Consider the following 22,791-nt stretch of genomic DNA (forward strand, 5'->3'; position numbering starts at 1 on the left):
GGTTTGTTTCCTTAATTACACTATCCTTTCAGTCCAGCTTGGCAGAGTCTAACATTTAGCAAGAACGGTCTTCTGTAAACTTTGTATAAAGTCAGCGGCCTGGCTATTGTATTCCAGCATTTCAAACAGAGGGATGCAGTTAAATGGAAATGTGTGAGGACATAGTCGGCCTCATAGCACCTGCTACAAAGCAAATTATAAGTCAACAGAATGATTTCACAGTGTCTGTCATGACAAAGGCTTCAGTGTAAAGACATTATAGAGATCATGGCCGTATACTGTACACATACAGAGGCACAATCAAGTCTGCAGGCTTTGGTGTTCTTTTAGTCCCTGGGTGAAGTCTACAGAGCAATTGTCAGACGCTGTATTAGACATTATTGTGTTAAAATATTCCCAGTGGCCACCACCAGCCATACAACCAGCTTTTGCTGATGCATTAGCGTGAGTATGTGCATGCAGATTATCCACTGATAGAGGAGTCTTTACGTCCCAACCCTCAATTTCAGGAAATGCTTTAATATTGGAATGTAAAAATGTATTTAACCAGAATATTACATTCTATAGGCTATTCAAAACAAGTCACCTTGAGATTTTTGCTTAGCAAGATGTCGTAAAGGCAGGTGTCTGATTGTGAAGGATGCCTTTGTGTCTGATTGTGAAGGATGCCTTTGTTGCAGCCTCCAAAGAAACAAACAGGTGGAGATACCCTAACCATCCTTTTGAATGATCAGGTTGCAAAACTGCATACACAGTTTTTGGTCCAATTCTCAGATATTGATCAGACAGCAACCTCTGAAGAAGGCTTTGTCATTTTGTGATGGCACTGTCCTATCAAACATATCATCATTCAGCAGAGTAACAACAGTGTTCATAACATGAGCTGATAAAATCAGAAAAAAAGACCAATAACCTTGGGGCGAAAAAAGTAAATTCCCACTGTTATTTATGAGAACTTAATGGTAGATACTGACATGTCAGCTTCAAAGTGACCTTAGAGTTGAGGAAGATCTTCATCTGACTGCTGAGTGTGGGTACTAGCCCAAGGTATTGAGTTTGACAAGGAAGTGCGGGATGCCATAAGCCTGTGCCTGGCTGTATGGATTGAAGTCATCCGGTTGTAATAGCAAGCTGGTAACTTGACAGATTCACCTCATCTACCATTCCATCCCTGTTTACCTGCAGCAATGATGGTTGTGGAACACTGGCCATTCTCAGTGAAAAATACACCAAGCTGATTACACGCTATATATCTTCCATTCCCCCTCATTGCCCTTCTGAGCATCTTTTCTCTCCCAGCCTCAATCTTCTCATCACTACTTCTTGTGAACTGTTAGATCTGTGTGAGTAAATTACCTCAGGTCCATCCATTTCCCTCCCCTGTTTAACAACCCCACTTGCATTCTTTTCTTTCAACCAAGCTCTATGGACCCCATAAGGTTGCACCTTCAGCTGCAGTTGCACTAGCTAATGATTCATCAGTACCACATACTCCAGGCCTTCAGTGCCATATAAACCCTAAAATATCTCCCGACATGTTTGGTATTGTGTCCATCTGAAAAGTCGTTGGAGAACCTAGCTCACTGACCTTGAAGAGATAGTGGTCTGTTTCTCTTTTTGATATCATTTCCTTCTTCCTGTCTCTCTATCACCTAAACTAAGTGCTCTATGGTGAAGTTCCCCTGCACAGGTATAACAGTGCTTTTGCTTTTATATCACTATCAGATGGCTTTAGCACTACAGCACCAATCGGATTGTAAAGAGCCGAGCCCTAAAAACTCGAGACAAAGATGATGGGAATTCACTACTGTTGTAAGTGGACAAGGAAATGCATCTTTTTCCAATATTCCTGATCCAATATCCTGTCAGAGCTGAGCTGGTGTGGATCTAGATGATTTACCTGTTTTAATCTGAACTCTGATGCTCTGAAAATTTCTTTTTAAATTGCAGATTAGATCAGATGTGATCCAGTCAAGTGAAGTTTAGTTGGTACCAAACATGGAACATGGCTCCATGCTAGAAACTGTGTATAGTGTCATATGGCCCAACACCACTGTGTGTCATAGCATTTACAAAGTAATGACAGAGGTCACTGTGTCCTTTCACCATGTGCTGACTACTTAAAAGTGTGATCTTTTCCATACCAGTGCCACTTGAGGGCCTGTCACCTCAGGGTGATGGTTGGTCATTGGTCAATATCTATTGGTTTGGTGAGCAACCATAGCCTCCCAGTCACTGAAGTGTCTCCAACACGTTGGCACCAGTTGCCCCTTGTTAGCAGTTTTTCCAGGTTAGGGCTGAGCCATTGCATTTGCAGTGGAGGCTGTTGGTGAGAGAAGTCCCTCTGATTGGCTGGTCAGTTTAAATTTTTTCTTGGCATAGACTCCTTTATTGAATAGCAGGCAGACAGGAAACAAGGAGAAAGAGGGTGAGAGGGAGGGGTGTGACATGCAGCAGAGGACCTCAAGCTGGGATTCGAATCAGGGTCAGCTGGGTATGTGACACGCACTCTAACCACTTGACCACCTAAGCGAGTCTGGCTGGTTAGTTTTAGTGAATTGTTCCACAACAACAGAAACAAATAGTCAAACCAACAAATGAGTTTTATCAGTGCACATAGAAAATTTCATCACATCTGATTATTTTGATACGTGTACTGTAATTTCCAGAAGACCAAGGCCTGCCAACACCAGAGCTACATAAAATCAGGCTGATTGGAAGTATATTATATCACAAAACCAACCAAGAGGGATGTGAAAATGGTTGGATCTTTTGTCTGTGTCTGCAGTCCTGCCCTTCCCTTTCCTTCTTTGAATGATGAATACATACTTACGCCACCTGCTAGTATGGAAAATTATTTCATTCCGTATGGGCACAGAACGTGTGCATTTGTTGACTAACCCAAAGTGCACATTTTTGACCAAGAAAAGGTGATGACACAAAAATCAGTTTCTTGCAGATTTGACTTTTAAGTGGTTTTCCCACGGAAAAGTTTGTCACCTTTTTAGACAATTTAAAAAATTCCAGGTGTGTATGCTAGTGGATTGGACTGATGTATCAGGATCCAGTAATACACAGTGTACTGGACCCACTGGGCTGTCTTACCTGCTGGGTTGCCTTGATAGATGTATTGTAGCTGAATGTGGTGGCACATGAGTGAGGTGTTGCTAAGAGGCCAGGCCTTTTTAGACCTAGAGTAATGTTGTATTCAGATGTAGAAGGCTCACAGGTTTCATAGGGTTCTTATAGCATGTGGGTGGGTCATTATGTTGTCAAAACAAAATGCAAATACATCTCTGAAACATGCAAATCTATGCAAAATGGAGAAAAATCTATGAATTCATGCAAAGAAGATTTCTACTCAAGAGTAAGCTTCCACAAGCAGGTTTAGTCACGGCTCCATATTCATCCCAGGCTGTACCTTTCTTATTGTGAAAAACTGAATTGGGATTAGAATGTCTAAATAAAGTAAAACTCCATGGTCTGAATGGACCAATTTATTGGCCAACAATTCTGGTGCCTTTCTCAAGGACAATTTGAAGGTAGTTCCTGCAATTACCAAAAACTACTCTCATCTAGTGTTGAAGCTGATTGTCAAAAACATGTTAGCCCCATTGTGCTAGATATTCTCTGAACATAAACAGGCTTCATGTCAGCAGGGCATTTAGTGTACTCCCACACTGCAGTTGAAATCATTAAATGACTCTGCAAGCGCTCTTATTTGCATAAAGCGTACGCTTTTAAAACACGCAGGGGTGTGGAAAAAGTGCTGGGTTCAGCCCAGATCGGCACAGCCCCTTTCAGAGCCCATAAACACAAGATATATTTTGTCCCTGAGGATAAATTTGACTCAATAGTGCAATATAACTAGCAACTCAGCATAACTAGAATACGTAGTCATAAAATGGTACGATAAATAAATTATGTAAAAAATGTGCAAAAAAATACATGGAAATATTGCAGATGCCATGTGAGGTAAAACCAATTTAATACACCTAAAACTGTAAAAAAAAAAAAAAAAAGGAATGTAATCATAACAAACATAATAATAATATATAGAACCGAATGCAACAGTTCTCTGACCTAGTTGTATTAAACTTTACACTGCCTGCATTCTCTTTATCACACCCCTTTTTCTGCTCTGAGCCTCTAAATTTTTACCCTGCTTCCTTTCTCTTTAATCTTTCTAATTATCTTCTATCTATTAATCTCACCTCTAATGTTTGCCTTACTCTAATCTCTCTTTTCTCATCTCGATAGCTCCTCCATTCTTTGTTCCCACCCTGCTCCTGAACCTGTCCCACCTTTTTATTCAAAATCAGACAGATGATCCTGACAGTCCTTATTAATTGTGTATGATAGCGTTAAGTCTCGAAGCACTCAGGTGGGTCACACCGTTTGGAAGATAGATGAGCCAATATCAGTTAATGTGACAGTTGAGTGCCTTTCTGTCTGGACCAGTCCAGCTGCCCTCTCCCTTTTTATTTTCCTATCACTCCCACCCACTCTCCAGTCCCCAGAGCATGAATGCCAGATACTCTTTCTCCTGAGCCATAGATAAGGAAAGGGTGCTTCTTATAATGTGACATTGCTTAACAACGGAGACCTGCTAAACCAAGCTTTGTTGTCATAAGGACAATGACTCAAATGCATGTTTGGTAAAAGGTTTCATCATTTCTGCTTGATATTTCCATAAGGGTTTCCACTAGTTAAATGATAGATGGGGTCATTCTTTTTGATGGATAAAATAATAGAATAGACAAAGCTAAAATAGGTCACCAAATATGCCAGTGTGGATGGAAATGTGTATATATTATGTGTGGGTAAACCCTGCAGGCCGAATGTTAAGTAGAATGATGACATTTCATGCAATTTATGATAAAAATTTGACTGTTTAATTAGTAAATGTCTAATGCCGTTGTTCTTGACTGCTTGCATGACCATAACACAAATGTGAATAGCTGCCTTCAATAACCTGACACTGCATGTCACCACCTACATTGTTCATGTTCAATACAGAGACAATCTAGATATTGTTGCAGTGGGTGTCCAAGTGTGTATGCATCACACCAATGCATCAGCTAGTTTGCTCTTTGATTGATGCTCTTATAACCTGTAGAAGGGATCTGGAACATTCTACCGAGTTTAGAACAACTATAATAAGTACAAGAGTAGTTTTATAAATGGCAGGATATCACTTCATTAGACATAATCCAATCACCAGAACTGAGATGTAAGACATGACTGACTTTCATTGCAGGAGATTAGTTGTTGAAGCTGAGGTCTCCTCGGCACTGGCTAATTAGAGAAGGAAAGACCCGAGTTTATTTGCAACAAGGCGAAGAGCATGGATTGCAGCTACTGTTAGCACACATCAGGGACATCACTCAGACTTTGGACACAGCTTTCACTTTTCAGACACCCAGTGTACTGAACAGGAACCGAATTGGATGTTCTCTCATGTTTCGATGGGACAGGATCTACTCCAACCCCAGTTTTAACTCAGTGGAGGGTTTAAATATCTACAACTGAACAATAAGCCTTATTTTAATTTGTTTTTAATCAATTGAACTAATTATTAATCATGTTTAAAATGTCTTCATCACCAAATCAAGATTGGCGCTTCTTCTGCTGCCAGAGATATGGCAGCAGCACACCAGCAGTTCTGTTAAAACAGTAGACAGACACTTTTCCTTCGGAGACACTTGCATGTTAGCTGATCAACAACAAGCTTGAGCACCACAACTTAAGATGATGAGCTAAAGGTTGTCATGTCACCGCAGTGATTATGGAAATAGTTTCTTTTGACACGGAACAGACCACCATGCAGTACAAAGATACACATATATGGAGTATAATTTGAATAAAAAAATACTATTTTTGAATAATGTTTTCTTCTGCACTAAGATAATCCTTTTGAAGATTACTGAAGATGAAATCAAATCTTTAAGTCCTTCATCATTTATTTATGTTTAAAAGAAGCAAAACTTTGTACTGATTTTCAAATTCTGAAATGGGAGGATTTGCCTTGTTTTGTAATTATTGTTTGTGCTTGTTTCAGACATGCAATTCATAAAGCTCACCTTGATCTTTTTTACTCCGATGAACATTTTCACTCTTTTCTGAAATTTTGTTGACCAAAAGAATAAATGAGCAATTTATCAGACAATCGTATTTAGAAAATAAGATTAATAATCTCAGATGTGACTTCAACCTGTACTTTAGGAGCACAAGGCAAGAACACAGCATTTTCAATTCTTTTTTTTTTTTTTCTGTTCTTAAAGGCGACATTACTTGGCTCTCTGGGGTGAAAAAGCTGTGTACAACTGTTGTAATGAATGCTGTGGTCGGAGATTAGTCATCTGATACAATCTTTGTTTCTCATGTGCCATCATTTCATGTCTTACACTCTTACAGGTTCTGTCCTTTACATCCATCACACTCTTTGTTCCGCTCACCACCTCTCTCTTTCTCTCTGCCCCTTCCCCAGGTTTACCCAGGATTAATGGTAACTGCGGGCCTCATCCACTATGTGCTCAACTTGCTCCACATCACCGTCCATATTCGTGATGTGTGTGTCTTTCTGGCACCGGTGTTCAGCGGTCTTACTGCCATCTCCACATTTCTGCTGACCCGGGAGCTGTGGAATCAGGGCGCAGGGCTGCTGGCGGCCTGCTTCATTGCTATTGTCCCTGGATATATCTCCCGTTCTGTCGCTGGCTCTTTCGACAACGAGGGCATTGCCATCTTCGCCTTGCAGTTCACCTACTACCTCTGGGTATGTACTTTGATCCCTTGTTGAGTTATTGTCCTATGTTAATATGTTTTTTCCCCTGAAACTGCTGCCTTGCTTGCTGTATTATATTTGTACTCCATCTCTCATCTAATTTTTCCATTTCCACACATATTACCTGAGAGTGGCTCTGGAAAACACTCACTAGCACAATTTCACCCCACATTCAGTTTCTCTGGCTTAAAATCTGTTTTAGCTGAAAACTAATGCGCCAAAATATCTACTCCACTAGCATGAGCACAGTCCTTTGTTCAGTTATAGGACAGGCTTTATGCACCAAGAAAAGTTGCCCTATATTCATGTTGCAAGGCCTCAGATGTTGAATTATTTATCCAAAGTATTAAAAGGCTCTTGGGGCAACTATGCCGACCATTTGGAGTCCACAGAATGGCAAACCTTCACAATAGCATGACCTTTAAGAGTAGAATAGAAAAAACCTTGAGCCAAACATGGAAAAGCGATTTTCCCAATTTATGTTTCCCCCCTAAAAAAGGGGTTGTTGTGCTGCATTGTTTCGCAAGGTAGCAGAACTTTTGCCGTCATTATTTTTAGCAAGATTTGGTATTTATTTTGTTTATGAAATTGTTTATGTTTACTCTTCTCAATAAAACCATATCTCATTTCCAGATATGATGAACTTTTTAGAGGTCTGCCTGCTCATCTCTTTATGGCAAAAGTCTCTTAGATATTGAAATGTAATTCATCCAGGATGACATTATAAGTGAGATCTTTACAACACAAAGGTGTTCTGTAGATGAGGAGGAAAGGTTATTTTTTGAATAGAGATGGAAATGTTTGCCGAAACATATGTGTTTTCACTTAACCTCGCTGTGTTACCAGTTTTCAGTTATATCAGCAGCTGCCCTGCAGCTATCTTACATGAATGCATCTTATGTGTGGTAGAGAAATGGAAGTGCTCTGCGTCAGAAGAAGAAAAATAATGTCTCAGCAATCCCCTCTATCAGAGTTTTATCAGTGTTGACCTTGAAGAGTCAGAAGCTTTCTCCAGATTCTATTGAGTTGCATTCATTCAGTGATATATATATATGTATGTATGTGTGTGTGTGTGTGTGTGTGTGTGTATATATGTGTGTGTGTACACACACATATACTGAAGTCACTTAAGTTTTTGTCTTGCCTAAAGATGATCAAAGTGAAAAGAAACATGCAAAAAGGAGCCCAAGGTTTCCTGAAGCAAGTGATCAGCTGTGTAACTACAGCCAGGTTTTTCCTAACATAAAATAGCTTGGTTGGTTTGTGAATGCCTGTATATTTGGAGCCAGTGTTTTTATAGTTCCCCAGGTGTGATGCAGGGTTTCTTCTCCTTCTCTGGCAGCAGGTGTTTTGTGGTCGTCTACTTGCTCACTTGTTTTCTGGAGTCCAGTGGAGGACTGTTTTGGTGAAATAGTCTTTCTCTCCTCAGACATGCTAATCCTGTTGTCTTGTTTGCACCAACTGAGTAGGTGTATTTTGGAAGTGGTACTGGCCAAATTATTCTCAGTATTTGCTTGTAGGTCTTTTATGTAGAAGGTTGACAGCTTGTGTAGATCTTGTGTTTTGGCATTCCTCAATAGAGGTGTAGTGCAGACGAGACAGGACCCTGCCTTCTAGTACAGTCTCAGCTTGACGTTAGTAATGTATTGCCCTTCACCTTGATTGATCAGCTGTTGTATGGTCTTTCTGGCCTTGCTGAGTCTGCTCATGATGGCTGGTACTGCATTATGTTTGACTGTGCTTCCGAGGAAGTTGTAGACTGTAGATTTGTTCCCCATACTTGAATTGGTGAAAGGGCCATTCATGCATCTCCATGTAAGTAAAGGCAGGTAAAAACTAGACTGGATAATTTGAAACGGGTCCTCAGCTGGTACTGGTTCTTGATTACCATCCCTGGCAGAAGGTGAGTAGGGAAGAAAATTTTGAACAATTACTGTTCACCCTGAAGTCGGCATCGGCATAGGTCTGCCTATTGACAAAAATAAACGTGATGGTGAGCAAAAGTTTGAGGCTTGCTTGTTTTGTTTCACAAGATAATATCACAAATGAACTCCACTTAAAGCCTAACTGAAATCATTAGATATGCCAAACTAACATGAACCAACAATACCACAGATGCAATAATTCATTGTTGCTACAATAAAGCTTAACACTTGTAATGTTTTTGTGGTGGTGCCTTCTCTTGTCCATGACAGCTTTTGTAATGTCCTTTAAACACTTCATAGCAACTGCTGATTTTACACGTGAACCCCTCTGAGCACATTATTCACTGGCAGATTTTATGCTTTAGAGCAAAATTTTAAAATATCTTCAACTAATGTGAACTGCAAAACCTTACTTTAGGTTTTAACTCAAAACACATTCAAAAGAACAAGGAACCCTGATGTTCAATAATGATAATTTATCTCTTGTTTTCGGACTTATTCCTGTGCCAATCTGTGTATTTAATGTTTTCTTCGTTTTATTCTCAGAATTATGCTGTTTTACTTTTTGACCTGACCTGAACCCTCCGTACCTTTTGATAATGGGTTGATGCCCTTCATCCCTAGTAGACTGGAAAACTGGTATTCTTACCTGCTGTTCTCAAAGCAGCACTTTCATAATATATGCCACAAGCTGCCTACAGGAGTAGCCTGTGTGCTTTGTCAATGTTTTCACTTTGTCAAATGGTGCATGGACACATGACTACTTGTGGTTTCGAAGTTAGTCCGGCTCTAATCTTAACAAACCCTGTTGGCTGCTCTGTTGTCCTTCCATATTTCACTCCCTGACAGAGATGTAGAAATGAAGGCCAGTTAAGCTGCCATGTGGCTGATTCAGCACGCCTGTTGTGTTGACAATGTAAGTCTAAAAACAGCACGAGTAGCTCCGTGTACTATCTGAATGGTGTGAAACCAAACATCTGATAGTTCTACGGACTGTAAGAGCTCATAAGCTCAAACATATAAAACCAAGCATTCTTAGGAAATACAAATGCTTGAATATATGTGTGCAGTCATTCCACAAAAAAGAGTCGCGGTTTGAAGCATCTTAAAATGGACGTTTCTGAATGTTCCCCAAACTTTTTATGTATGCAGCTGTATCCATTGTTCGTGTCACATAAAAGAATAAGGCTCACAATGTCCTAGTAAGGTTTTGTTGACATTAACATTGTAAATATTTATTTTTGCTGTTCTATTAGAACATTTCAATCAGTAAATCAATAACAATAACAATTTTAACACATTTTTAAGTGTGATTTTTATTCCTGACTCTGATTTTTCTTTTGCAGGATTTCCAGAATTGACAACAATGATTTAAAATTGCATACACGGAAACAAAAATTACCATTGCATCCTAGTTGATTATTCAGTATAAATAAACAGTGAATTCAGTGACCTCAAAACCAAAAACCCTTTGCTATAAAACGACCGACATTACCTTGAGGTGGCAAATTTGAGCCGGTATTGAAGCCACGCTAGAGTTCATATGAAAATACTTCTGATTTCCCTCACACAGTAACATTTCTGGTCTGGACTGGAACAGTCAACTTGTCTGTGAGCACGCTGAACCTCGAAGGGACTTCCCAACTATTTTAGGACATTCGTCACTATAAAAGATTTTTCTGCTCGAGCCTCCAAAATTCAGAACTGGTCTGGACAGGAACAGACTTGGTTCAACTTGTCTGTGAGCAGGCTAAACCTCCATGGGGTTTCCCTAACTATTTTAGGATGTTCAGCACTATAAATGAGTCTTCATTCTTATTCTTCCACTTTTGCCCCAGCCAAGAATTTTTTCCCCCCTAAATATATCCTGTGTCGTCCTGGAATCATTTTCAAGTCTGCACGAGCCTCCAAAATTCAGAACTCATCCAAGAACTGCCACATAACCATTTGTCTCACCCCAGGAATTGTCTATTAGTGTGTGTTAGGAACATCTGTTTATGTCTGCGTTATCATAATGACCTCTTGTCATTTTGTGTGTGTGTGTAGACAATACAATTTGAAGGTGGGCAGGTGTTCCCGTAGGCGATCACCGTCGTCTCTTAAGGTGATATGTCATCACCGGAGCAGTGCAGTCAAAAACATCCCGCTGTTTCACCGACCTCCACTCGTGCGCACTCTTCTATTTGGCCAGGGCTCTGAACAACAGTCTTCCTGGCCATGCACCACTGCTTCCCATTATCAGTCTCATTTACCTAAATTTGTCTTCACATTTTTCTTTCCTCTTTCCTTTCCATCTTTGTTTCATCTTGTCTTCCATTAATTGTCTTTGTCTTCTGTTGTCCCTCCCATGGTTTTATATTGTTTGCCTCTCATTTCTCTGTCTTTCCGCCTCGCTTTCCCTTCCTACGTGTCAGTGTTGCTCATTTCTCTCTTCCATCTTCTCCTTCACATGGTGAAAATGTCTCAGCCCAACCTTCATTATCCCACTCCTTCATTTTATCCGCTAATAACCCATTCAACTCCTCGTGCTTAATCTGTTTACCCCCAACACACACACACACACACAGATGCACACACACTTGTATACCCTCCCATAATCTATAATTGAATCCTCTCACACCCAGGAGAGCTGCTCTTTTTAACACCATTGCTCATCATAACACGAATACACATACGAAATTGCACCGCTTCCCTCCCTTTGCCATAACCCTGTACACCATGCCCACATTGTTGCAGCAGTAATTCCTCTCTTTCTTTCGGCTCCCATTTAATTAGCCGGACTAGTATCACACTGTGTGACTTCTGTCTCTTCACAAAGACAGCAGCAGCATCTGCAAGGGCCTGTGGAAGAGGGGCCCAGGGCACCGGTTGAACATGGCTTGTACATGAACTGAACGGACAATACGAGGCAGCAGCTTTGGCATCGCTTGAATGGAAATACTGTCTAAAGAAAGAGACATTACACTTTATTTTACCATTTGAAATACAATGGCCAAAGCTTAAGTCTTGAACCATTTGCAGGATTGTTTAAGTTGCCTGGGATACAATTAACGTTAAAGGGGTTGTCCATTTTACTTAGGTCTTGTTTTCATTGAAGAAAAAAACATTTAAAATGGCGTGATTTTTGTGAGGAAAAATTCAGATGTTTTCATAAGTTTGTAAAATATGATGTGTAGGAAGGACATCACCGCAGCACCACAGTATTTAATGAAAAATGTTACTTTGGCACACCATCAATCTTAAACAAATATTGTCTTCCTGCAACTTAAAAATAACTGTAAGCCAGCTATTTTAATCAAACTTTGTGCAGATTTACATCCAGTGAAGCTTTTGCATCTGTCTCTCTGAGCTGCTAAACGCTCTTCCTGTGTAAAACTAATGTGCCCATTTAAAGTCCTCATGCATGCACATGTGGGAATGTTGGTGCGCATTTGTCGTTGCTTCTGCATGTTTTGCTAACTGAAGAGCCTGTCTGAGTGTCTGTATTCGGGCGAGGTGTGACCACCTTAATGATCAATGACTCTCTCTCAGTAAATCTTATGCTCCTGCATTGTTGAATGAAATCCAACATCCTTACCCCCACTCACTGTCAAGAGAAAAATTTATTGTGATTGATACACATTTATGTTGTATCAAACCACTTAGCTCGTCATTAGTTTTAGTTAGATATACACAAGTAAATTTGGTCATGAATTTCTCTGTTCAAGCAGATGTTTCAAAGAGTGTTTGTCATGAAATGTTCCTCCAAGGCCTGGAAATGGCATGGAGATTAATTGGTAAAACTGTGCATGAACCCTGATATTTAGAGACTAACATATGGTGTGTTACATTGTAAAAAGGGCTTATAATGGGGCAGTGACTTTTCAGCAGTCAGGGACCATAAAAGTAATTGTGAATCTTTGGCCAGCATGCCCTCTGTCCAGTTATTATTTTTTCAGCAGTAATTGAGAGAGAACACTGTGTCATTATCTCAAAAATTACAGCACAGGGTGCTTTAGTTTCTAGTGTCCATGAAACAGACTATGGCTGTGCACATCATATTTGATGAAGGATACATGGCCAGCACATTGCTGTGACTCTTGTTTCACTCTCTGTTTCCTCTCTCTCAGGTGAAATCAGTGAAGACCGGCTCTGTATTTTGGACCATTGGCTGCTGTCTCTCCTATTTCTACATGGTAAGAATAGTTCAAACACAAACATTGACACACTGAGTACATACTTATCATAAGTGGAATTAAGTTTATTTGCATTGACAAAAGTACAGGAGATCCTAATTTTACTTTCAGGAGTTTAGTCGAACAGCATGCTCCCAAACAAATCCCATCCTGTAGCTATTTGGAGATAGTTCCTTGTCACAACTCTCCAGCTCCTGAGATGAAACTGTCTTCTATCATCGACTGACATGGCAATACTCAGAAAAAGGGGAGGAATAGTAAAGCCAGTGATTTTTGCATTATTTATTAATTCAGGCATAGCCCATCAGGGGTTTGATGAGAGAGATGAGATAAAAAGATGATCCCAGATACACTGCCTCAGCGACAGATTGTTTGTATGTGTGTGAGGAAGCACCAGAGCCTATGAAAATGAGCTTCTTGCTCATTCCAGCCTAAATCACTGTGCCTGGCAAAGAGACAGATGTCAAATGAAACAGATTACCAAAATCCAGCTCCATCGATCACACTGGACTGCAGCATCCAAAGGGGGTAGTGAGGATTGGAGGGACAAGGCCAGGAAAGAGGAGAGTGACGGGATGATGAATACAATCGGAGATAAAACAGAATGGAAACAGGCAGAGACAAAAGAATAAATAGAGGGGTGGGAAGATAAGGAAAGAAAGGGAAGTGAATGAACGAGGGGACAGTGAGAGATGGAGGAATACAGAATGATGTCTTTCTCTTTTGCCTTACTCCTGTCCTGTTCTGAAGCCGTGGGAACATCATCTCCATGCTTCTTTCTCATCGTCATGTCGTTGTCTCGTTCACACCCTCTCTCTGAGGTGATGTGATATTCCTCCGTACTGTTTCTGCAGCCCACCCACTGTTGCACATACAGTATATTCTCTTGCAGCATGCCAAGCTTGTGTCTCCAACCCCATCAACCTCCCTAGTGTCTCCTTTTGGTCTAGCTGAAAATGTATTGCACGCACTTTGCTCAGCATATAACCACAGCTAGGTTTTCACAGGGAACATAATTAAATTTGACACTCATATGGCAGACATGGAGACAAGAGAGGGGAGATTTCCGGCCTGGATATTGGCATAATCAGAGTAGAAGGGACATAGAAGAACAAGATTAGGAAGAGGATCAAAGCAGCAGACCGATGAACAGGAGCTGTAAGAACCATTCTGGTGGCTGCACATCCTGCTTTCATCTCTTCAGGGGCGACGGCTAGTGTGTGAAGGTGGAGCAGAAACAGATGCATGGATCAACTGTACTGCAGACACACTCATTCCCAAAGCTTTGCTTATCCCTCTGTCTAAACCCTCCAACATTCCTACTCCTGCAGCGCAACCTCCATCATCAAGGAGCATTATAAACCCATTTTGGCCTATTAAGCATTGTTTCAGTGCTCCTCAGTTGATTCCTCGCCGCTTGGCTCTATGAATGCTAATCTCAGCTGGTCAGTCGGTCCAGATTAAAATATATCAACTGCACACACACAAAGACACAACTAACCAGAGCTCATAGACAGGCTCGAAACACTTGGTGCAAACACAGGATTCTGCACACACGGCGTAAACCCCTCTCCCTGTTGCATGCCGTCATCTATATCCTCTTCAGAGTGGCCCCATGGTCATCAGATAAGCTCAGTATGAAATGCAGAGAGCGATAAAAGCTAAAAGACTTTGCGCCAAACATTTTCTGGTTCCTGCCCTCAGCTCTTAGCCTGTGGCTCGGGCACGGGTTGGTTATTAGAACCATGACTTCAAATAGAGCTTGTTTTAGTTCTTGCACACACACAAACACACACACACACACACACTCGTACAGCATTGGTTTTGTCACAGGCATTCATCTTTCTATGGTCCTCTAATGTGACCAGATGGCCCGTTTCTCCCATCCTACTTCAAACAGATGATTATGTGCTCTGCTGGTTATTCCAAAGACTTGAGAGATAAATTTACAATCAAATTCCATTGTAGTGTTAAAGAAACTGACTCTAATTCCAACCTCATGATTTTTAAGTCACTGGATCTACTACCAAATGGTAATTATCACTGGGAATATTATCACATAAATATCCCACTTAAGCACATATCGACTGTCTGGCTACCCATCAGCACCCTTTATACATCAGATGAGGCTGCTGGTCTTGGGTTGCTGCAACAACCCAACTAAGTTTTGTGTGACATCATCCTGGGAAGGGCAGAACATGATTTATCCACTTATCCTCTGTAGCATCTATTTATTTACCTTTTATTCAGTTTGTCACAAGTCTGCCTATCATAAAGTAAGCAAAGTGAATCTGGACAAGTGTGGATGTAAACTGGATTGGTTGGCACTCAACTGCAAAGTGTCGATTCTTGTTTGGACTCACAAGGTTTTTTTGTGTGTTTTTTTTTTTAATTATCTATCACATTGATATTTCCAAAAAACAAGTAACCGCTGCACTGTGGCCTTCTTATTTATTTATTTACTTATTTTTAAATTATGTTAATGTAAATACATAATTGTTTCATTGTAGCAGTTCAGTACTACTCTGTTGGTCTTATGAAGTGACCACAAGAATTTTTCCACTCTTGTGTCACTCCTGGCATGGCAATCAGGCTTCTGCACTTTTGCTCGGGGAAGTATTGGAAGGGAAAAGCAAATCACCAAGATGTTGACTTTTATTCTCCCAAGTCAATAATCCACCTCACTGATATCAGGATGTCTAACTGGAGAGAGCAATATTTCAAAAAGGCAGTTTTTTCTTGTCTGATTTCTCCACCACAAAAACAACAACTCTGGCATGGTTTCTTTGATTGAATGCATACCATAGTGTCATATCTCATACTGATTTAAAGGACAGTTAATTTGAATCCTTATAATGAGGATGTTTGTTTTAGATATATGAGCCATGTTTTGGATTACATCGCACCTGTCTCGACTTTGAAAGGAGCTGATATAATGTGATCTTTGTTGCAGCCATGAGATTACACAAGTTTGCAGTTAGTTTAGGCCTACTACCGTGTGGAAATTTGTATTGCAGTTTCTCAAGCACTCCCTCACACTTGCAGCTTCTTCTACTGTGCCCGCTGCTTGCCTGACTGTATCATACATAATCAAAAGGCACAAATTTATCTGTAAATGTGCCATATTTGGTCGGTTGTGCTGCCACAAGCTTTAATTACTTGGTTTCGAGCGTTCCCCACCCAACAACAGAGGCTTGATCCAGCTTGTCAACACTGAAAATTACTCCTAAATTTAAGTTGCATATTCATTCAAGTTAGCTGTTTACCTTCTACTAATTGGCTGTCACTTTTTTGAGATAGCTGACACAGATGACTGCCAAAAAGATAATTGCGCCTAACCATTCAGTGAGGAACTTATTCAGGAGTTGTACTTTTGCCCTCTGCCATAATTATCATTCTAATGTTTTATCAGTGTGATCTATGCATGTTCCACTGTGATTGCAATAGTGAAACGATTTCTCTTTTCATAGACCAAAAGAGCTTTTTTTCCCCCTCGACAGGCTGTGCTATCTCTTCTCTGTTTCCTCTCTGCCGTCTCTGCTGCTTTCTCACGTTCTTCTCTTTTCTTGTCTCACTCTCTGATACATGCTTTCTCTACATTCCCTCCCTGCGCTCTCTTGTCTGTTGAGAGCTCTCACCTCTCCAGTTTACCCTTTGCTGTAGTCAAGTACAGGCAATTGAAACTTGTCATTGATGTTTTTTGCAGAGTTGTTTTATAGCCCCCCACATCCAGCGCTGCGATGCTTAGCCGACCTCAGAACGGTTGAGGTATAATTATAGAGGAGCTTTTAAAGTTAGTGAATCTCATATTTTACATCTAATATGATAAGTATGATATTTTTTATAGATTCTATAAACTTTTTTTACATCCTACTTGATGTGATTCTGTTCAAGGTTTATATTCAAAGGGTATGAGAAGTACTGTCTGATTAAATCACTTTTGATTTAGTGCTGATCATAATAGACCATTGATTTCATACGATATTGAATTTGCAGCTGATAAAATTAAATATGTCGTTGATTGACGGACAGTTACTTGCCAACTGTCTACAACTTTGCTGGATGATAAATGACTATTAAGTTTCTTTAAGGTTGACACAAACTGAAGGATTTGACTTATATAGTCATTTTTGACGAAACCGGGGAGCTCGAAGGTTGATCACAGCCCGACCCAACTTTCCCGACCAGCCGTCTGTTGTGTGTTTGAGTTCTCCTCCTCAGAGCGCAACACATATGAACAAGAGAAACTTTTGCATCAACATTTTATTGAACTTCAACAAATTCCTCTTCCTTTTAATGTGCAAAAAAAGGTGCAAAGTAACATAATCAGAGCTTTTAAATGAATTATTATTGACAATTACAGACTCTCTTCTCCTTCATTTGAAGCTGCAATTCAAAGTCTTACAATTGTTCAGTGGATGCCCAGTTGAAGACTTTTATGGGATTAGACTGCTGTGAGTTTTGGGTCAATGGTGGACCAGAACATGAAATGCTTTCCCAACAGATTCTATGAGTAACTTGTGGCAACAATATCTGTGTGTTCTAGGTATCAGCATGGGGAGGTTATGTGTTTATTATCAACCTGATTCCCCTGCATGTGTTTGTGCTGCTGCTGATGCAACGCTACAGCAGAAGAGTCTACATTGGTAAGATGCACACACTCACAAAGACGAGCAATGAATTCAGCCCTTTGTAAATGTATGAATTGATGTTTCACACCCCCACACACACATACACACACTCACACTCTCCTGGCTGAAATTAAAATTGACATTGTGCTCAGATTTTCTCCCATCAGAATAAAACCGTATGCAAAAAAGTCTCAGTGCTCCGTCACGCCTGTGCTCATCTCTTACAACCATAAAACATTCGATCATCAACAGTGCAGACGTCCATACACCCACTCACCACTTAGTAGTAAATGCAGCCACCTGCTACCTGTCCCCCCCCCCCCCCCCCCCAACTACTGGAGGCAGAGAATACGCTTGTTATTCCAGAGAACATCCCAGTTGCTCTGAGGATGTGGCAGCTCAAGCACGTTATCCGTTGGCTCTGAGAACACACAAGCTCAAACCTCAACCAGCCACACATCCATGATGAGTTCAGCCGCGGTAGCATTCGTGGCTGGCACTTCTGCTATGGTAGAGACACCATGTCAAGTATCATCTCTACATGATTATACGTTGTACTGGCTGCCTTGTGTGAAGACTAGCCTTCAGGAGCTTTGCAAATAAATAATGTCTTCTCCACAGTGAAGAGGCTATGACCTGACTTCTCTCCGTCTCCAAACTTCTAGCATGAAATCCTACTTGACAAAGGCCATTCGATGAAGTTGGAAATGTCCTTTTGCTGTCTTTCCACCTCAAGTACATCTGCAGGCTGAGCAGCACGTAGCTTTGCACGTCTTTCTGTAGAAAATGAGAGATTAAGAAATACATTTGTAGACACAATCTGCTGACAGGAAAAGGATGATAGATCGTCCTTGTGTTCCTCCATACTGCTCACCTTTCCTTCTCACTACTTCTTGACAGAGAAATATTGAAAAACAAAGGAACACACCAAGGAAAAGACAACTTTTAATGCAATGCCTCGCAGTCTATGTTCCCTCACAATTCATCTCTGTCTGTCTTGAGTCAATAGCAGATGTGTTAGAAAGAGATTGCTAAGGGCGGTCACAGCTACTTCAAAAATGATGCACACTCTTCAGGAAGCATATGAAATCTTAATTAAGTCGGTGCGTCTGCAAATTGTTTCCCCCTAGCTACAAAGGTGGGAGTCATACTGTTCGCCTTCCATGCCTCACTGCCACACTGTCACAGCAGCTCCTGTTTTCTCTGTGAATGACATTGGATGAGGTATTATGTATTTACTCCCTCACGGCACTTAAGACTTAAAAATGTATTGAGGTTGATTTCCCTAAGTGGGACTCAAACCGGAGTCATGGTGTAGAGTAAAGGGTTTTTCCTTGAGCAGTAGTTTATTTTGCTTTTTGCAGTTGATTTCATATCTGGTCTACTCTTTGTCTTCCCTATTCTCCCTGCAGCTTACAGCACTTTCTACATCGTGGGTCTTGTACTGTCAATGCAGATCCCTTTTGTTGGCTTCCAGCCAATCAGGACCAGCGAGCACATGGCTGCAGCTGGTAAGTCCCTCCCTCTGTACATCCAAAATTCACTCGGGTTCACTCTCTTTTGGAAGAACACGTTTTTATTTTCACACACATTCAACAAAATGCAACTTAAACTCGAATGATTTAATCAGCAATTGTAGAAAAAAATTCTGCCTAAATTAACTAACTTGTGCATCAGTAAAACCTCTCACCTAAATATAGATCTTATAACTACATGGATGTTGGAGCATATTTCTGTTAAGATGCAGTAATGAACAGCTTTTTAGTAATGCAGCATTTGTCTTCTCTATAACACTGGGTCTTATGCAAGATCAAAAGCTTGGCATTCGCTAACTCCAGCCATAGGTTGTTTGACTTAAAAATGTCAGTATTTTAAGCAAAATTTTAAATATTTTACTGAAATGAACTACAGTTACTCACGGTCAGTTGCCAGCATCAAATTGAAAAACTTAACGATGAGAGTGAGAAACTCTGATGTATTTATTAAAGTAGAAAACAACTTTATTTATAACTCAGTTTGTCTGTTAGTGAGTGTGCAGTCGAGAGTGAGTTAAGGTGAGTATAAAGTTAACAGTATCTTTAAAGCTGTGAAAGTAGCACACAGCAAAGTGTTTTAGTAGTTGAGGTCGGGCTTAAACGCCAAGCAGAGTTACCCCACTGCTAAAAGTGAATGGGGTTAGCCCACAGGTTAGCTTCAAGTTGGCCATCAAGGAACCAATTATTTTCATTTAAGAGACAAGTTGGACAATATTGTCCTTGTTAGATCTACCACTTGCTTAAGTTCACCTGAAATCATTCCACACAGCTGTTTTTACTGGTGCTGGTTTTGCAGCTCTTGTGTGTCATTTGCACCCATCATAGTGTGGCTGATAAACTTACTTATTTCCTATAGGGTAAGGTTTCACAACAGATCTTCCTCACAGGAAATTTGTTTCAGCGTTGCATTTATCGGTCATCAAAAGAGGTCTTCTGCATATGACTCCCTGCAATGAACCGTAGCATTCATACTGTGGCAAATATGAGTTGCTGTTGTCTTCATATAAATGCACATTTGGAAGCTCAGCAACACTTTCTTTGGAAGTCTCTTAAAGAGTGCCGCAGGTGTAAATTGACGTAATTCTGTTTTCCTGTGTGTCTACAATACATTATAAGAGTCTTTGAAGAATGTACCACCAAAAATCATCAGTTTTTTTGGCTGCCCTCTCCCTCTGTCTCTCAGAGAGTGAGTGTGTTTTCATGTTCTCTCAGTAGCAGCTGCTCAGAACATCTGGTGGTAGCATTCAGGGAGAGCAGTGGGGGACAAGCAGCGAGTGACAGAGCCAAGGACCTGTCGATACCTTAGAGACGTCTACCCCTGAGGCAAGCAAGCAGGGTGGCACAGATAGAGTGACAAGCGTGTTAGCACCATGGCTGCGCTTCAGGAGGTAGGCAGGGCTTAACCTTGGAAATGGGTGAGACATCCTGTTGGTTGTGTTGGGCTAGTGCGGGAGCAGAGCGATTTCACACAAGGTTTGTCAAAGGGTTTGGAGATGACGAAAGGGAGGAAAAACCAGGGCTCTTCTCAGTTTTTTATATCAAATTCACCAGACAGGCAAGAGACATGTTGGAGAAAACCAAACCTAGAAAGTGACAGAGCAAAAGATCAGAGGAAAGTATGACTGAAGGGGCTCTGATAGACAAAGTGAAGGAAAGATTTGTTTACCCAAGTTTGTTTCGCGCATTTGAAATATGTTGTCCTTTGGTATTTGTCTTGAAACACTGGCATGACCAGTCTTTGTCTAGAATTCTGTCAAACGTCTCAACTACCTAAACCTGATTTGTACCCCGCAGAAGGCAGCATGAATAAGGGCCCCTTCAAATATTCTGTGAGAGTATACATTGCATGTTTCCTCATTCTGTTTTGTGCTACTTTTCCCAGGCGTGTTTGCTCTTCTCCAAGCCTATGCCTTCCTGCAGTACCTTAAGGACAGGTTGACCAAACAGGAGTTCCAGACACTTTTCTTTCTTGGAGTCTCTCTCGCTGCTGGTGTGGTCTTCCTCACTGTGATCTATCTCACATACACAGGTCTGTATGTCAGCTTCTGAAGCTTTATTTAATCACAAAACACATTCTACATCTTATATACTGTGAATGTGAACCACATTATGAAATGTATCTACAAATCGTGAAGCTCAAAATGCCTCATACCTACAAGAATAACACCAAATTTGATATAATAATCTTAAGTTAACCAGTGTGAAATCTCTTCAAACAAACACATGACCAGTGAGTCCATGAAGCAGAACTGAGGCTCTTCTTCTGATAAGGCTGATGGGGAATGTTTGGTTCCTGTGGGGGTTTTTTTGGACTAAGCTGTCATGCTCAGTTGCTGCCAATATCATGGGTACTTCTTAGATTGCAACAAAATTACACGCCCTGTCTTAAACACTTTGCTGAATGCCTTTTATATGTTTACATGGAAAGGCTGTTACAGAAAATAACTCTTTTTCAGGTCACACTACCTGCCTGTATGCTTTATTTATGTAGGAATTCCCATGACTGCTTATACCAACGACAAGTGCACTCAGTAAGCCCAGTCGCCCACCAAGGCCAGTAGACTACTCTTTCATTAGATACAAATCCACAGTTGAAACCATCCTAGAACTCTGTTGTTGTTCTTCAAAAACTACTACAAATATGCTAAAATTGCCCTTTCTCTAAAGGTTAAAAACTGACAAGAAATCCTTATATGCAAATCCTCACCTGAAACATCATATCTCTAAATTTTTTTTTTTTTTTTAAATTACAAATATTCCTGATAATACCCGTGAAGTCCTATGAATGTTTCCTGAGAAATACAAGGATAGGTTTGGTTTATTTCTGTCCTGCGATCTTGTGACGTTAAAGAATGTAACAAACTTAAAGGCAGGAAATATGGTGTCATCAGATCTGTGATTCAAAAAGTACCTACCGGTAGTTAACCGAAGTTCATTCATCCTACCAAGCCCCTCCACAACTTTTATGAGTGTTCAGTGGGTTCTTCCTTAACCCATCTTCCGTCCCTCTCCACCAAATTCCATCATAATTGCTACTAAAAAAAAAAACAATCAAACAAGACAGTGGGTAATCAGCTTTTTCTCGTAGACTGAGAAAGCCATCTGGGACTTTTTGACTGCGGATATATTTTCCTCCATCCAGAATATTATTGTGCATGTCAACACATTACACAAAAAACTCTCTGTTATTCATATGTACACACACACACACACACAGGTGAAGGGAAAAAGGCAAATGTATGAGGTGCTGAAATGTTGCAAAGGTGGAGAAGATAAACATAGAAATGAATAACATTGTCACTGTCACAACAACAGACACAATGTGTGAATGTTTAAGCTACTGCAAACAAGAACAGCTTAACCTACATTGAATACCTGCCTATGTATGCCTGAGAGTATAAAGTTTATAGTATAGGTGTGCTTATTTTAGTAGTGGCATTTCATTCGCTAATAATAACAAGTGATGATCTCTCCCCCCCCAATCTGGTTGTTGGTGGAGTAGCACAACATGTACATGATTGCGTTGATTGTGGCTGAAATTTTTTTCTAAAAAGCCTTTTGTGCAAGGATCAGTTGTCTAGAGTTTGGTGATGATCCAGATCTGGGATTTCAGCCACTTTAGATTTTATTGTCTGTTTTTTGCCAGAAGTTACTTTGTGTTCATACACTATTCCCGAATGGTCTGACCCCAATGCCTCCCAGCTGGGCATCGAATCAGTGCTCGGTTCCTCCGAAAAT

At 40.5% G+C, this 22,791-nt stretch overlaps 1 protein-coding gene across 1 annotated transcript in view; it reads left to right on the plus strand.

The window, feature by feature from the left end:
* The window catches only part of LOC147240722 (dolichyl-diphosphooligosaccharide--protein glycosyltransferase subunit STT3B), a 69,050-nt gene that overhangs the window by 32,365 nt on the left and 13,894 nt on the right, over positions 1-22,791 (plus strand). Inside the window, exons 3-7 of the mRNA XM_086192989.1 lie at positions 6,491-6,778; positions 12,822-12,887; positions 17,434-17,533; positions 18,931-19,029; positions 20,936-21,082. Of these exons, the coding sequence (XP_086049115.1) occupies positions 6,491-6,778; positions 12,822-12,887; positions 17,434-17,533; positions 18,931-19,029; positions 20,936-21,082 (700 nt within the window). The remainder of the gene's footprint in view (positions 1-6,490; positions 6,779-12,821; positions 12,888-17,433; positions 17,534-18,930; positions 19,030-20,935; positions 21,083-22,791) is intronic.

Source organism: Aulostomus chinensis, chromosome 22, assembly GCF_037954235.1.
Source record: "Aulostomus chinensis isolate RoL2024-O1b breed Wild chromosome 22, RoL_Achi_v1.0, whole genome shotgun sequence".
NCBI lineage: Eukaryota > Metazoa > Chordata > Actinopteri > Syngnathiformes > Aulostomidae > Aulostomus > Aulostomus chinensis.